The sequence below is a fragment of the Sphaerodactylus townsendi genome, linkage group LG12, assembly GCF_021028975.2.
Source record: "Sphaerodactylus townsendi isolate TG3544 linkage group LG12, MPM_Stown_v2.3, whole genome shotgun sequence".
NCBI classification, from domain to species: domain Eukaryota; kingdom Metazoa; phylum Chordata; class Lepidosauria; order Squamata; family Sphaerodactylidae; genus Sphaerodactylus; species Sphaerodactylus townsendi.
In genome coordinates this window covers 37893437-37908635 of record NC_059436.1, presented here as the reverse complement: position 1 = coordinate 37908635, position 15199 = coordinate 37893437, and the positions used below count along the sequence as shown (strand labels likewise).

The following is a 15199-nucleotide window of genomic DNA, read 5'->3' as shown; positions in this document are numbered from 1 at the left end:
TGGGGGGGGGGGGGGGTGGGGGGGGGGGGGGGTGGGGGGGGGGGGGGGTGGGGGGGGGGGGGGGTGGGGGGGGGGGGGGGTGGGGGGGGGGGGGGGTGGGGGGGGGGGGGGGTGGGGGGGGGGGGGGGTGGGGGGGGGGGGGGGTGGGGGGGGGGGGGGGTGGGGGGGGGGGGGGGTGGGGGGGGGGGGGGGTGGGGGGGGGGGGGGGTGGGGGGGGGGGGGGGTGGGGGGGGGGGGGGGTGGGGGGGGGGGGGGGTGGGGGGGGGGGGGGGTGGGGGGGGGGGGGGGTGGGGGGGGGGGGGGGTGGGGGGGGGGGGGGGTGGGGGGGGGGGGGGGTGGGGGGGGGGGGGGGTGGGGGGGGGGGGGGGTGGGGGGGGGGGGGGGTGGGGGGGGGGGGGGGTGGGGGGGGGGGGGGGTGGGGGGGGGGGGGGGTGGGGGGGGGGGGGGGTGGGGGGGGGGGGGGGTGGGGGGGGGGGGGGGTGGGGGGGGGGGGGGGTGGGGGGGGGGGGGGGTGGGGGGGGGGGGGGGTGGGGGGGGGGGGGGGTGGGGGGGGGGGGGGGTGGGGGGGGGGGGGGGTGGGGGGGGGGGGGGGTGGGGGGGGGGGGGGGTGGGGGGGGGGGGGGGTGGGGGGGGGGGGGGGTGGGGGGGGGGGGGGGTGGGGGGGGGGGGGGGTGGGGGGGGGGGGGGGTGGGGGGGGGGGGGGGTGGGGGGGGGGGGGGGTGGGGGGGGGGGGGGGTGGGGGGGGGGGGGGGTGGGGGGGGGGGGGGGTGGGGGGGGGGGGGGGTGGGGGGGGGGGGGGGTGGGGGGGGGGGGGGGTGGGGGGGGGGGGGGGTGGGGGGGGGGGGGGGTGGGGGGGGGGGGGGGTGGGGGGGGGGGGGGGTGGGGGGGGGGGGGGGTGGGGGGGGGGGGGGGTGGGGGGGGGGGGGGGTGGGGGGGGGGGGGGGTGGGGGGGGGGGGGGGTGGGGGGGGGGGGGGGTGGGGGGGGGGGGGGGTGGGGGGGGGGGGGGGTGGGGGGGGGGGGGGGTGGGGGGGGGGGGGGGTGGGGGGGGGGGGGGGTGGGGGGGGGGGGGGGTGGGGGGGGGGGGGGGTGGGGGGGGGGGGGGGTGGGGGGGGGGGGGGGTGGGGGGGGGGGGGGGTGGGGGGGGGGGGGGGTGGGGGGGGGGGGGGGTGGGGGGGGGGGGGGGTGGGGGGGGGGGGGGGTGGGGGGGGGGGGGGGTGGGGGGGGGGGGGGGTGGGGGGGGGGGGGGGTGGGGGGGGGGGGGGGTGGGGGGGGGGGGGGGTGGGGGGGGGGGGGGGTGGGGGGGGGGGGGGGTGGGGGGGGGGGGGGGTGGGGGGGGGGGGGGGTGGGGGGGGGGGGGGGTGGGGGGGGGGGGGGGTGGGGGGGGGGGGGGGTGGGGGGGGGGGGGGGTGGGGGGGGGGGGGGGTGGGGGGGGGGGGGGGTGGGGGGGGGGGGGGGTGGGGGGGGGGGGGGGTGGGGGGGGGGGGGGGTGGGGGGGGGGGGGGGTGGGGGGGGGGGGGGGTGGGGGGGGGGGGGGGTGGGGGGGGGGGGGGGTGGGGGGGGGGGGGGGTGGGGGGGGGGGGGGGTGGGGGGGGGGGGGGGTGGGGGGGGGGGGGGGTGGGGGGGGGGGGGGGTGGGGGGGGGGGGGGGTGGGGGGGGGGGGGGGTGGGGGGGGGGGGGGGTGGGGGGGGGGGGGGGTGGGGGGGGGGGGGGGTGGGGGGGGGGGGGGGTGGGGGGGGGGGGGGGTGGGGGGGGGGGGGGGTGGGGGGGGGGGGGGGTGGGGGGGGGGGGGGGTGGGGGGGGGGGGGGGTGGGGGGGGGGGGGGGTGGGGGGGGGGGGGGGTGGGGGGGGGGGGGGGTGGGGGGGGGGGGGGGTGGGGGGGGGGGGGGGTGGGGGGGGGGGGGGGTGGGGGGGGGGGGGGGTGGGGGGGGGGGGGGGTGGGGGGGGGGGGGGGTGGGGGGGGGGGGGGGTGGGGGGGGGGGGGGGTGGGGGGGGGGGGGGGTGGGGGGGGGGGGGGGTGGGGGGGGGGGGGGGTGGGGGGGGGGGGGGGTGGGGGGGGGGGGGGGTGGGGGGGGGGGGGGGTGGGGGGGGGGGGGGGTGGGGGGGGGGGGGGGTGGGGGGGGGGGGGGGTGGGGGGGGGGGGGGGTGGGGGGGGGGGGGGGTGGGGGGGGGGGGGGGTGGGGGGGGGGGGGGGTGGGGGGGGGGGGGGGTGGGGGGGGGGGGGGGTGGGGGGGGGGGGGGGTGGGGGGGGGGGGGGGTGGGGGGGGGGGGGGGTGGGGGGGGGGGGGGGTGGGGGGGGGGGGGGGTGGGGGGGGGGGGGGGTGGGGGGGGGGGGGGGTGGGGGGGTAAATCTCTCACAAATCACCCCCATCAGAAGATTTACCAAACAAATGTCAGCAATATCTCTCACAGATCACCCCCACCCCCAGCAAAACATACATGGCTCTCTCCCCACCAACTCTCTTTCCTAATTTTGTCCTTACATCAACCCTGTGAGGTAGGCTGGCCTGAGAAACAGCTCCAAGCCAGTTCAAGGGGAAATTAACTTTTAAGCATGTAAATCTGTCACAAATCACCCCCATCAGAAGATTTACCAACCAAATGCCAGCATCATCATCAGTTCTGTTGCTGCTGGGCTCCCAGCTCAGCTTCCCTTCTCCTGTGCCTGTAAGGGCCAGTCTGCTGGGGAGAAGGCTTGTGAGTAATGGCATGTGACTTAAGGGAGAATAAGGCACACTGGGTCAGAGGGAGGGGAGGCGGAGCTCCCCAGTCCTGCTCCTGGGAACACAGTGGGATTTCTCCCCTGCCCCCTGGACACTCCAGGCCACCGTACAGAGTGGGCGGGGCTACAACAGGCACTGGCAACAGTTGCTAAGGCCTGCTGAATCAGCCTGTGTGGAGGGACGTTTTGGCGCCCCCCACATGACCACAATGGATGCGCCCGGGGACAAGGGGCCCAAATACGCCAGTGCAGCCCGGAAAACCCACAACAACCAATCAAGATCAGATTCACCCTCAGTTATGAAGTTCACTGGGGGAGTTGGACCAATCATGCCTCTCTCTCAGCCTGACCTGTCTCACAGAGTTGTTGTGAAATTAAGATGAAGGAGGCAAAACCTATGGAAACCCTCTTGAACTCCTTGGGGGTAAGGGGAGATTAAAAATGTGATGTTTTAATTTTTTTCAGTATCTGGCTCTTCTGCTTGTCTTCTTTCAATCTTTCTGTGACTTTGCACTCTCTTCTTCTGGCAAGACTTGTGGGAGAAACCCTTCTGGTCCATACTCAACATACTTTAACCAAGCATCAAACTGTAGTTGACAAGGCAGGAAAACTGGGTCCATCTCCTGGCTGGAATGTCCCTTTCTGAAATGCAACCACCTCCAGGAGAGGGGGGGGGGCATCATTTTAAATATGGATTACAATGCTTCTATGAAAGACAGATGTGAACTGTTACAAATGTTTATAACGTGGCTTACCATTGAACAAAACGTATTAATGAAGGAAGCTCGGCTGATGGGGACTGATTGGCATGAGGGAATAATTACAAGATTTTCACCTCTCAAACTGGAAGGCTAAGCTAGTCAAGACCCGGAGCAGTGACCCATTCTGAAATTGTTTATATGTTTTAGAATGGTCCAGGAGTCAATTAAAGAGAGAGGGGAGCTGGGACCATCTCAGTCGAAGACTGAAATAGAACCCAGTTTTAATCCGAGGGAAAAGAAATGTCTTTTACAGCAAGGTCATCTGCCAATAAATAGAGCCACAACAGACTCTTGCATTCTTGAAACCACTTTTTTTTTTTTGGAGAATGGGTTCAGGTGTGCAATTTTGTTTTTCTGACCTAGCAAAAGGAATCCTGTAATCTTTGTTTGAATCTGGCTCGTCAGGTGGTCTTGCCACCTCTGGGTTGGGAGATTCCTGGAGGCTTTGAGGGTAGAGCCTAGAGAGGGTGGAGTTTGGGGAGGAGAGGGGCTGAGGTGTATCAGGGGGGAATGGCGCCCGGAAACAACCTGGGGAGGGCCTTGGGAGGCTTGCATAGAGAGTGGGGGTGGGGCTCAGAGGGCAGGGCTGCCCACCCCAGAGCCCCGCCCCCAGCCTCCATGCAGGCTGAGCCCTGCCCCTGGCCTCCGTGCAGGCCCATGAGGCTAGGGAGGCCTGTACGGAGGCCAGGAGGTGGGGGTCAGTGGCAGTGGGCAGCCCAGGCAGGTGCCTGGCTTCCTGCCTCCAAGCCCCACCCTCCCCCGCCTCCCTGCAGGCCAGTTCCTGAGCTGACCTGCAGGGGGCTGGGGCTTGGAGGTGTGCGCCTCTGGAGAGGGGCCATAGAGCCCACCCTCCAAAGCAGCAATCTTGGACATCTGGAGATCAGCTGTAACAGCAGGAGATTTCCAGGTGCCACTAGGAAGTTGGCAACCCTATCTAAGGGCTTAACAAATGCTGCTGGGAAACCATCATCAGATTCCTGAGGTAATTTAGGCAATTTACCTGAAAATGCTGCCCTGGGGTGCAGGGTTGGGATTTGAATTGGGAATACTTGGGAAGGGTGTGTGTTCATTTTTCTCACTGTACTTTTTTTTTAATGAGAAAAGTATCCCTCTCCACATGGTTGAAGCCCTGACGATACCTGCCTGTAAGTGCAGGCAGATCATGTTCCAGGCAGACCATAGGCAGATGAAGTTTCCGCTCCGATTGGTTACCTTGGTTACCTTGGCTCTGGTCAATAAGAACCAGGCAGGCTGAGGAATGAGGCTTTCTTGGAGGGAGCTACACCAGGCCAAGTGGCCAGCCAGCCAATCAACCTCTGTCCTTCCTTTTCTCAGAACTAGGCACAAAAAGGGTGCCCCACACTGGAGCTTTTGAGCAAAATTAGTCCAACATAACATTGGACCAGTCCAGAACACTGGGGAAACCCAGCTTCAAACCCCCACTCAGCTATGAAGTTCCTGTGTGACTGATCGTATTCTTCTAGTGAGGAGACAATTTGGGATGGGGGTCATATCAGCCACCCTGAGCTCCTTAGAGAAGAGAGTGGGGAGTTTTAAAGAAACCGCCATTAGATATACCATGGTGAAATCTGGCAGTTCATTAATATATACCAGTGATGGCGAACCTTTTCGAGACCGAGTGCCCAAACTGCAACCCAAAACCCACTCGACATTGCGAGAGTGCCAACATGGCAATTTAACCTGAATAAAGGTTTTAGTATTATGAAAAAACGGTTGGCTCCAAGTGCATTATTTACTCAGGAGTAAGCTTGGTGGTAGCCAGTGGGTTTGCCTTGAAGCAACTGTGCAAGGCCTCAGACGGGTGAATCACGACCCTAGGAGGGTTTACTCAGAAGCAAACCCCATTGCCAGCAACCGAGCTTACTCCCAGGTAAAGGATCACGTTTTCGTTCTTCCCATGAAAATCAATAGGGTTTAACAGCTCTTAATAGGGTTACCTACACTGCTTCCCCAAAACCAGGTCTTAGGTTTAATGCTAATAATCTCCCTGAAATAATTACACTATTATCACATGACGAACTCTATGCATGCCTGCCCACAGAAAGGGCTCTGAGTGCCACTTGTGCCATAGGTTCGCCACCACTGTTCTAGCCTCACAACCACCTCAGGTAGGCTTCATTTTCCACCCCCCCCCACCCCTTATTCTGCAAATATTTGTAAAAGCAGCAGCTCTAGCCTTTTGACATTACGCTAGAGGTGACAGGAACTGTCCCCAACAGCTGGGCTTCAGCCACTCTTCTAGGCCAGCCCAGGTTCCATACCACCAGCCCCACAGCTTCCAAAGATTTTCCACCCTTCAACCCAATGCTGGGGTGCTTTTCATTCAAGGGTTTTCGAAGGGGGTGTTTTTTTTAAAAAGCGGACTAATGAAATTATTTTGGTAAACTGTGAAACACAGCTTTGGGGCTGGCTGAGATGCCCGGGATGGCCCTTCAGACCATTAGACCCTCCTTTGGACAATGTGGGGCAGGAGAGAGACCAAGGCAGGACAAATGTGCCCCAAAGGTGCTTTTTGCAAGCTCCTTCTTTCTGGGGTGTTGTGTGGTTTACGGGGTTCCTTCTTTCTCCCCGCCAGCAGAGCCTCGGTTGTCCTCGACAAGGCCAACTGCGGGCCAGGCCAGCCCCTCCAAAGGCCTTCCCTTCTAGCTTCGCCTTCCCATCCCCAAAGCTTCGCCTGCCCATCCCCAGCTGTGGCCAAAGAAGCAAAGCAGCGCAAAGGAACAAAGGCGCGGCCGAGGGGAGCGCCGGTGTCCCCGTGCGCTTTGGGGAGCAGGCCAACATGTAGGGGGTTGGCGACGGTGCACGCCTATAAGGCTCCGCGCCTCCGCTGGCCGGCGGTCGGGGAAAAAGACCGACGGGGCCGTTTGGGTCAAGCAGACGAAGGGTTTTGGGAAGCCAAGGGGAAGTGTTTGTGGCCCCGCCGGCAGGCTCGGCCCTCTTCCCTCGAGACCTCTCCAAGGGCGCGCTGGAGACCTCTCCAAGGGCGCACCGGTCGGAGCCCAAGAAAGCGGCGGCGGCAGAAGGAAGCCCATTCAGTCGCGGGCCTTTTGAGCGGGGCCCGTCGGCTGGTTCCCAATTATCTGCGATTCTTTGGCTCATTGTCACTAGTGATTAGGATTTATTCGTGGCGCGACCAGGGTCAGGCGGCCCCCTTCGCCAGCCTCTCGGCAAAGGTCAAGCGCGCCCCGAGCAACTTTGCGCCCGCCGAGCCGCTGGCGGGGAGGGACCCTTCCAGGAACCAAAGCCCCCGGGAGGCTTCAGGGCGTCCAGACCCGCCGCGGTCCCTTGGCCGTCCGCCCGGCTGCTTCTTCTCAGGCCCCAACCGGTGCCCGGACCGCTGCGCGCAACCCGGGAGAGAGGGCCCGGCTCAGCCGCTGCGGGTTTTGCCGACGGCAGCGGCCTCTGCGCTGGGGAGGGGGTGAGGTTGAAAGCGGGAGGGGGGAAGTCAGGGGGGAAAGGGAGGAGGGATTCGAAGCGGGGGAGGGAAACCGAGAAAGGGACCAACGGCCGGAAAGGAAAGAAGTTTTGCAAGGGAGGAAAAAAGGAGAGAAGAGAGCAAAGTCTTCGGTTTTTTTAAAAAGGAAAAGACTCCCCAAAAGAAAGAGCCAAAAAAGAAGGCAAAGGAGAAAGAGTCGTTTGAAGGGCGGGGGGGGGGCAGAGGAGAAGGGTGGCCGGAGATCACTGGGCGCCCTCGGATCTCTCCCCCTAAGCCGCAAGCCGGGCCCGCCGCCGCCAGAAGGAAGCAAAGAGCGGCGGCTGTTCTTCCCCCGACCCTTGCAGCGGCTTGCCTTCCTCGGAGAAGCCCCCGGGCAGCCGGCGGCCTCCCCTGCCGAGCCCCCGCGCTTCTGCTCCGGCTTCCCGCAGCGGAGGAGAGCCACCCGCCGAGTGAGTCGACTTTCGAATGGGTCTCCCCCGTCCAAACGCGCAATCATAATCAAAATAACAATACACTGAAACCGGAACGCAGTAGGTTTCCGATCCCTTTCAGCCCAGATGCTGGGTGATTTGGGGACGGGGGGTGGGGGAGTAGACCTAATCAGCTCCACAGAAACGGGCCGCCTTCGATTCGATTGGATTCCATCCGAATCCCTTGCCAGGACCCTTCCCTACGTGCTGTCTCTTCCCGGGGCGCTAGAAAGCCTTGCCTGTCGTCGCCCGCCCACTGGAACCCAAACGGATCCAATTGAGCCCCAATTTGGAGCCGATCCGTATTAGCATGTGAGTTACTCCTTCGCGCTGGGCAGGCAGCAACGCCGAGGAGGCTTTGTTAGCAGAAGACAGGGGAGGTGAACGCCAAATCTGTAACATTAATAATACAAATAATCCACTATTAAGTAAACAGTCATAAAATATGTAGACTGTTAAGTCAAAATTAATTGGGAATATGCGGCTGGAAGCTCCTTTGTTTCCTTGGCCAGGGACGGGGGGGGGGGGAGGATATCAGTTCCCCCTTCTAAGGGGGGGGCGTTATATCCCTCCACTCTTCCTTGGAAGATGAAAAAGTACCTTTCAGTCTCTCGCCGGGAAAAGCTCCCGGCTCCTCCACCCGCCTTCATTCTCTCTCTAACCTCCGGTCACCCGACCCTCTGACCCGCTCCTTATTTGCTCCCTAAACAATGATGACCCGTGCCTCCTTACTCGGAAGTAAACCACCCTGTCTTTCCAAGGGGCTTGCATCTTAAAAAGCCCCGCCACCGTCTCGCTGGCTGCTGTGCCATTTATTTGCTGGGGGCGGGGGGGGGGGTCTCCTGCAGAACCAGAGCCCCGAAGGGTTCGTTGGGTTGCACGACTGCGTAGCAGAGAATGTCGAAACGAAGGAAAACGTTGCCTTAGCAAATAAATACGTGTCTGGAACTCCAGTTGAATCCGGCCGTGAAAGCCTTCCACAAGACGTTTCTGGAACTCCACAGCTCTTTTTACCGGGCCCTTCACAAGCATACATTTCTTATGAAACTTTTAAGCTTCAAGTCCCTTTTCTTCCTTCCTCCAACCTATTCAGTTTGCGCCCACCTCCCCTACCAAAACAATCCAGCAATTCCAGTGACTGGGGTGGGGGTGCGTGGGAATAATCTTTTTTTAAAAAGAAAATACCCGTGCTTAAAAAGCGAACATTCCCCACCCCAGACGGAAACATTATTTAAGGAAGGAACTTCGCAATCTCTCTGGCTTTTAATTGCTTGTATAACTTTCCCACCCGTGGCATTTTTAAAAGCGAATACTGTTTAAATACATTTTTATATCAAGTCGCTAATTGGAAAACAAATATTATGCCGTTTTGCAGCACCAACAAGCAGACTCATAATTTCTCCCCCTCCTCAAAGAGGCCGCGAGGATATTAAATATTTAAAAACTCAGGCACAAAAAAAAAAGCCAGCAGACAGATCACAGGTAATTTCCTGCCTGGAATAATCGCGGGGACTGCCAAACGTAAGTTACTCGGGAGAAAACGCCATTGAATTCCTTGGGGCTTACTCCCAAGTAAAAGCCTACCAGACTGCGGCCTCCTTGAGACATTCACTCCACGCTAATTCACTCTGCCGTTTAAGGGTTGGAGACGGGTGGGGGTGTAAGAATCCAAACCGATCCATTAATAAGTTAAGGAGAACAAATTAAAACGTGTATTTGCTTGGCTCAAACGGGTTCCCTTTTGGAAACCCAAGGGGAACCGGGCTGCACGAGGGCTTCGTTCGAAGCCCATCTGAAGGGTGAACAGGTTCAGTTCTGGGGGCGTCTACACAGCAGAGCTGGTTTCGGACCACTAACATAACCATACAAACAAACACACATACACACATTTCGCGACCTCTCCCATCCACTCAGCAGCCGAACAAACTACAGACAGAGCAGCTACAGAGGTAAAAACAAATAGCTGAGACCCGAACGTTCACACGTCACTCATGCAGAATACATGTCATGGGACTTCTGATGACGTCACACCGGGACAGACAGGGTGGGGGAGCGTCCTTTGATCCTGGTTGTTGTTTGTTTGTTTGTTTGTTGTGGTTTTTTGCATCCTGTTCGAAACAATACGTTTTAATATCATTTTGTATCTTTCTTTTTTTCATCCTGGGAGAAGGGGAGACACACACCTGATGGAATGGAATCTCCCACCAGCCTAAAGGAAAGGTCGGCTGGGCCGGGATCTTCTTCCCCCAAGAGCTGTGCTTGGCTTCCTTGACCCGTCACACAAGCACACACACACACGCACACACACTCCAGGCAATACCTAGCCAGACGGTTCCGAAGGACAAAGGCGTCAGATTGGAGCAGGGGGGGAGGGGGAGGAGGCCTTGGGGGAGGGGGGTGTCGCTGTCCCTTACTGTTGGTAGTCTTGCTTGCAATAGAGCTTGCGATCCCGGAAATAGCAGCTGGTCGTGAGAGCCTGTTGACACGCGGCGCACTGCAGACACTCTTCGTGCCAGGACGACTCGTTGACGCGCATCAGGAAGCGGTCCGAGATGGGCCGCTGGCAGCCCTCGCAGACGGCCTGGTGTTGGCACTCGGACCCTGAGTCGGCCCGGGGAGAAAAGACAGGCGTGAAAACACACACTCAGACACGCGTCGACTGCCATTCACACGTGAAAGCAAACTCAACGGACTGCGGGGGCGGCTGGGGAAGAGGTTGGGGTGCCCCAGCTTTTCTAGCCTTGCATCCCCTTTTTATTACCCCCCCCTTCCCACCTCCCGCACGCTCAAGTTGTTCAGGCCCAAACAGAGAGGCAGACCCGGGAACTTCGTGGCTGGGAAAAGATTCCTCGACTGTCTCCGAGGCTGAGCGCCGCGATTGCGATTCCCCGCCTGGGACAACTCGAGAGAAGGGTCTTGGGCCAGGGACAGACTGGAGGACAGTTGCTGTTATGGTTTTAAAAACGTCCCAAAGTATTGTTTGGATTTGTTTGTTTGGGCTTTTCATTCACCGCGATCCCTTTTGGCCAGTTCTGGCGTCGGTCCGGGAGAGCCCCCGGCTGCCCACCACAGCCCCCACAGCCCCAGCTCAAGCGCTTCGCTTCCCCCCTCTCCGGCCTGATTAAGACCTCCCTGTCCGATTCTACGCGGGACTCCTCCGGTTGATCCAACCCAAGCGGGGGCCGCCGGTTTGCCGAGGGAGGCCGATCAAAGGCCGACCCGCCCAATGGGCACCCAGTTCAGAGAGGTAACCGTCCAATACGCGGCTCGGATCCTTTTGATCAGGCTTGGGCAATTTGTTCTATTGTGGACGGGGAGGGGCAGGGGGGGCTCACGGCCCGTTCAGGACTGCGGAGATTGACCGCGGAATCCGGAGCCACTCCGCCCCGTGAATGCCACCGACAAAGTGACCAAGCATGTCACAAAGAAAGGTAACCGGGGGGGGGAGGGGGGGCAGAGACCCGGGAAGTTAAAGGGACCAACTTATCCAATTGGGTCACGCCCTGTCTTTTCTGAAGGGGGGCATCTTTGCAAGGCACTGTCACAGCGCAAAAGTTGCAGAGGACATGGCCAGACAAGCGGGAAGAATATACCGCAGTGGATATTATCCTGTCGCAATCTGCTGGGGGGTGGGAGGGGGGTTGTGTCCCTCTAGCCTGTCACCCAACTTTGCGGAGACCCTGTGCGTCAGATCGCTCCGGAAAGCAATGCAACTCCATTCGGTCCATGCGCCTCCGGAGGCACGCATACTGCAAACTCCAGGCTGCACGCGCGTTTTGGGAATTACACAAAGTTACTCAACAGGCTGGGGGAGTGTGTGTGTGTGTGTGGGGGCCTTAAAAGGAATCCAGGACTCTTTAGCCTTACGGGGGGGGGAGGTTAGGGAGTTTGCTGCAAAGGCGTCGCTTCAAAGTTTGTACCCTCAGCCTTTACATCAGAATAATGTGAATAAGCCACGTCCACGCGCGCCTTTAAAAACCACCAGATCGGAACACGCGACGGAGGACAGATTAAAGATCGTTGTGGAAGTCGGCAAAAAGTTCAAGCTCCAGAAAGGGGCCTCTTTCCGATCAACGCGTTTCGGGATTCCTCGATCCATTCGCCCTGGCTGCCAAAGGAAGGAGAGCGCCCGGTCCCCGCAGCAGATTTTCCTTGGAAGCAAAAAGGTCCTTCACGGTTTCAATGGGGCGCCCGGGGATCGGGGCCGGTTGCGTCTCCATCTTCATCAGTTTTTAAAATAAAGGAGAACGGGAAGGGGGGGGGGAGAGAAGCAGAGCAAAACTCACCCAGTAAAACCCCTAAGGTGGCGGGACCCGATCGCAGCGGGTGATCCTCCATTTTAATCCCGTCCAGCATCTTGGCGCAGTCGGCGGGGCCCCCCCGGCTGAAGCACCTTTCCAGCGACTCGGGACCCGCGGCCACGTCCATGGGGCGACGGCCGGCCGGCCGGGGAGGCGCTCAGAGCCCGCTGGGGCTGGGATCAGGGCCGGCGAGCGGCTGCGAGGGGCCGGCCGCTGGGAGAGGCGCTGCGGAGCCGAGAGCCGGGCCGAGCGGGGCGGCCATGGGAGGTCAGAGCATCGCGACCCGACGGCGGCGCGGCGGGAAGGGTCACCTGCTGCTCCTGCTGCTGCTGCTGCTGCGGGCTGGAGGCGGCCTGGCCAGCCGGTCTCGGGTCGGAGGGGGCGGCGGGGCCCTCCCCAGAGCAGGGGCCAGCCCGGCACGGCATGCAAGCCCCGGCTGCGCTTCTCCCCCGGAGCGCTGCCACGCCAGAGTGCCGTCCACAGTCCCGAGCCGGGAGGCGCGCCGTTTAGAAGCGGCGGAAAACTGCGGCGGAGGAACACACCCACCCCGGCAGCCGCCTCACCTCCGCCTCCCTCCTGCCCCAAAAAGAAAAAAAACTTGCTGACATTTGAACTCCCAATTGGGGCGGCTCGGATCCTTGCGCGGTGAAGCGGTCGCCTCGACGTCAAATAGTGCCCTTCGCGTACGCGCAAGGGGAAGCCGGCGAGAGGAGGAGGAGGAGGAGGAGGACGCGCAGGGGCGGGAGGGGGGTGGGTGGGAGAGAGATAAATAAATAAGTGGCGGGAGGGGGGAGGGGAGGCGAGGCCCCCTTCGCCGGCTCTTGACAAAAGCCGGGCGGCCAGGTAGGGAGCACCGCCAGACTCGAGCCAGGTGACAAGTCGGCAGAAGGGGAAGGATCCCGAGCGGGGGGGGGGGCGAGCGGGGGGGGGGGAGGAGCCGGGGCGGAGGAGCGCCGTTCAGTGTAGCACATTGGGAAAGAAAGAAAGAAAGAAAGAAAGAAAGAAAGAAAGAAAGAAAGAAAGAAAGAAAGAAAGAAAGAAAGAAAGAAAGAAAGAAAGAAAGAAAGAAACTGGTTCCAGAAAGCAGCGGATGAGGGAGAGGCAGGTAGACCGACTCCAATAGGAGGACCGAGGCAGAAACGAGTGGAAGGAAGGGAGGAAGACTCGCCCCAAGACCAGAGGCTATGGGGGGACGCGTCCCCACGTGAGCAGAGGGGCTCTGGCCCCGGGGCCTCGGCCAGCAGGGCTTGGGATGGGGGCCGGCCCACTTCGCGCCTGCTGGTAGGTGGCTTCGCTTTGCTTCTTTTCCTCCCGGTGGGGCGGGGTGGGGTCGCCCTGGGGGAAGGAAGCCGCCTGCTGGGCCGCTCCCGGCCCTGCCACCTGCCTGTGATCCCTGGAAACAAACAGGCCGACCAGATCTGCGATGGGGACTCCAGGGACGGGGAGAGGGTGCCGGCCGCTGCTTCTGGGGCGCCGGCCTTGGCAAGCAGAAGGCAGCTACCCCCCCCCCCCGCCCTGCCCCCCCATCTCGGCCTCGGGGACTCTGGCCGGGTTGCAACAGGCACCAGCTCCGGCTTGGGGTTCCTGCATTGTCTGGCCCAGGAAGGGAAGGGCGTGTCTGATCACACTTGGCCGGGCCCCCCCGGGACGCTCCGACACTCGCCGCCAGTTAGTGCTACTCTTGGCGGACTCTGCGCCCCCGATAGCCGGCCGGCCCGGAACAGACAGTCGCACCTCCCCGACGACATCTGTGGGGAAGGGGGAAAGAGCCCCTAAAATTGTGGGTTTTCCGGGGTTGTATGGCCGTGTTCCAGTAGCATTTTCTCCTGGCGTTTCGCACAGATGCAGGCGAAACGTCAGGAAAAACATGCTACTGGAACACGGCCACACAAAACGGAAAACCCACAACCCCCTAGTGATCCCGGCCGTGAAAGCCTTCGACAGCCCCTCGGGTATTTGAGATGCGCGGAATCGCTGCACCAACCGGAGCGCAGACGCCTCCAGTCTGCTAAGCATCGGTCCCCGGGATCTCCAGCTGCTGTCGCCCCTACCCACCCACCCACCCTGCCGCCTTTTTAACCCTTTTTCAACCCGGGGGGCAGCGACCCCGCGACTCAAGGCTCGGCTCAGCCCTTCAGCGCCAGAGAGCGCAGTTCTGCTCGGGCGGCCTTGAACGCTTTGGATGCCGCGACGCCCCAAAACCGCACCTCTGGAACAGGGATCCCCCAAAGAACCCAAGGAAACGGGGGTCATTTGAAGCTCGGAGCGGGAGGGTGGCATTGGCGAGGGGTAGCGGTAGAAGTCCGCTCGGACGCCTCCCGTTCTCCTTCCTCGGCGCCTAATTGTGCGCCTTGGCTTTGGCTCTCAAGAGCGAGACTCAAGGTCGGGTCCCTCCCTTGGAGACTGGCGACCTGTTTCCCCATCTGATAAGAAGGGGGCTCTGCTGGGAAACTCGAGTGTGTCCAGGGAAATAGGATCCAGCTTTGGGGTTATTGGGGTTTGGGGTTTGAGAAGGCCTCAATCCAGGAAGCTGGGGTCGGGCTCCTAGGCTGATTCCGCATGGGTAAAAAAAAAGCAGTGTGAAAACGGTGTGAAAATGATGTAAAAGGGTTTAAAACAGTATAAAAGGATTTATACTGTTTTCACACCGTTTTCACACTGCTGTTTTTCGCCCATGCGGAATCAGCCCTAGAAAAAGCTCTGGATTTGGGCTGTACAGGACTGGAGTGCGCCTTCCCCCCCCCCCAAGGTCCCCCTCCCTCGCTTTTATGTCTTCTTTTTTGTTACTTGGGGGGGGGGGGAATCTCTGGACAGTTTAAGTTTCATCCGTTTTGGTGGAGGTAACAGAGGGGAGATCAGAAAGATGGATTTTTACGAGGAAAGATGAAGAATAGTCACGCGTCTTCCTTGCCTGGATCTTCCGCTGCGCCCACTTGCTCGTGAGGTGCACCCCGGGCCTTAGCAAAAGAAGGTAGTCTTCTAAACTCGTAAACTCCGCATAAATGTGAGTCTTCGGTTCAGAGCGCTTTAACGGTATTCTCTTATTGGGGGGGGGGGGCGGCTTGTTTTTTTAATTAAAAAAAAAACCAATTTCCCTAACTGTGCATATTCTCTCCTGCCAAAAAGAAACCGAGGTGTGTGCGGGATTCTTGGTTAGGATAGAATAAATAAGTTGCTGTAAAAAAAAAATACACCCCAAGTTCTGGAGAAATTTAAAATATAGATGCGAACATCTGGAATTGGAGCTCTTCTGGGCACTTTCGCCTCCGTGGAATATTTCCTCGTGATCCAGATTTCAGATCGACTAAAATGCTGTTGAAACCAGCGCAGCAAGACGAGATGAGACTAAGCCGGGGCTATATTGGGTTGCTGATAAAGGGGTCCCCCACTTCGGAATTTCTCCCCCCCCCCCTCTGCCGCTGGTGTAGGGCTCTCTTCCCTGAAGAAAACTGAACTCAAGAGTTTAGCTTCTTTGGGAAAGTTCGCTTTT

General features: G+C 61.3%; 2 protein-coding genes across 2 annotated transcripts in view; one reads left to right on the top strand and one right to left on the bottom strand.

Moving 5' to 3' along the window:
- The window catches only part of LMX1B (LIM homeobox transcription factor 1 beta), a 196610-nt gene extending 184326 nt beyond the window's left edge, over positions 1–12284 (bottom strand). The window contains exons 1-2 of the mRNA XM_048512296.1: positions 11695–12284; positions 9823–10009 (exon numbers count right to left, since the gene is read on the bottom strand). Coding sequence (XP_048368253.1) covers positions 9823–10009; positions 11695–11836 — 329 coding nt within the window. The 5' untranslated portion in view covers positions 11837–12284. The remainder of the gene's footprint in view (positions 1–9822; positions 10010–11694) is intronic.
- The window catches only part of LOC125441528, a 42461-nt gene continuing 39096 nt past the window's right edge, over positions 11835–15199 (top strand). Inside the window, exons 1-2 of the mRNA XM_048512137.1 lie at positions 11835–12179; positions 12676–14713. Coding sequence (XP_048368094.1) covers positions 11835–12179; positions 12676–13485 — 1155 coding nt within the window. The 3' untranslated portion in view covers positions 13486–14713. The remainder of the gene's footprint in view (positions 12180–12675; positions 14714–15199) is intronic.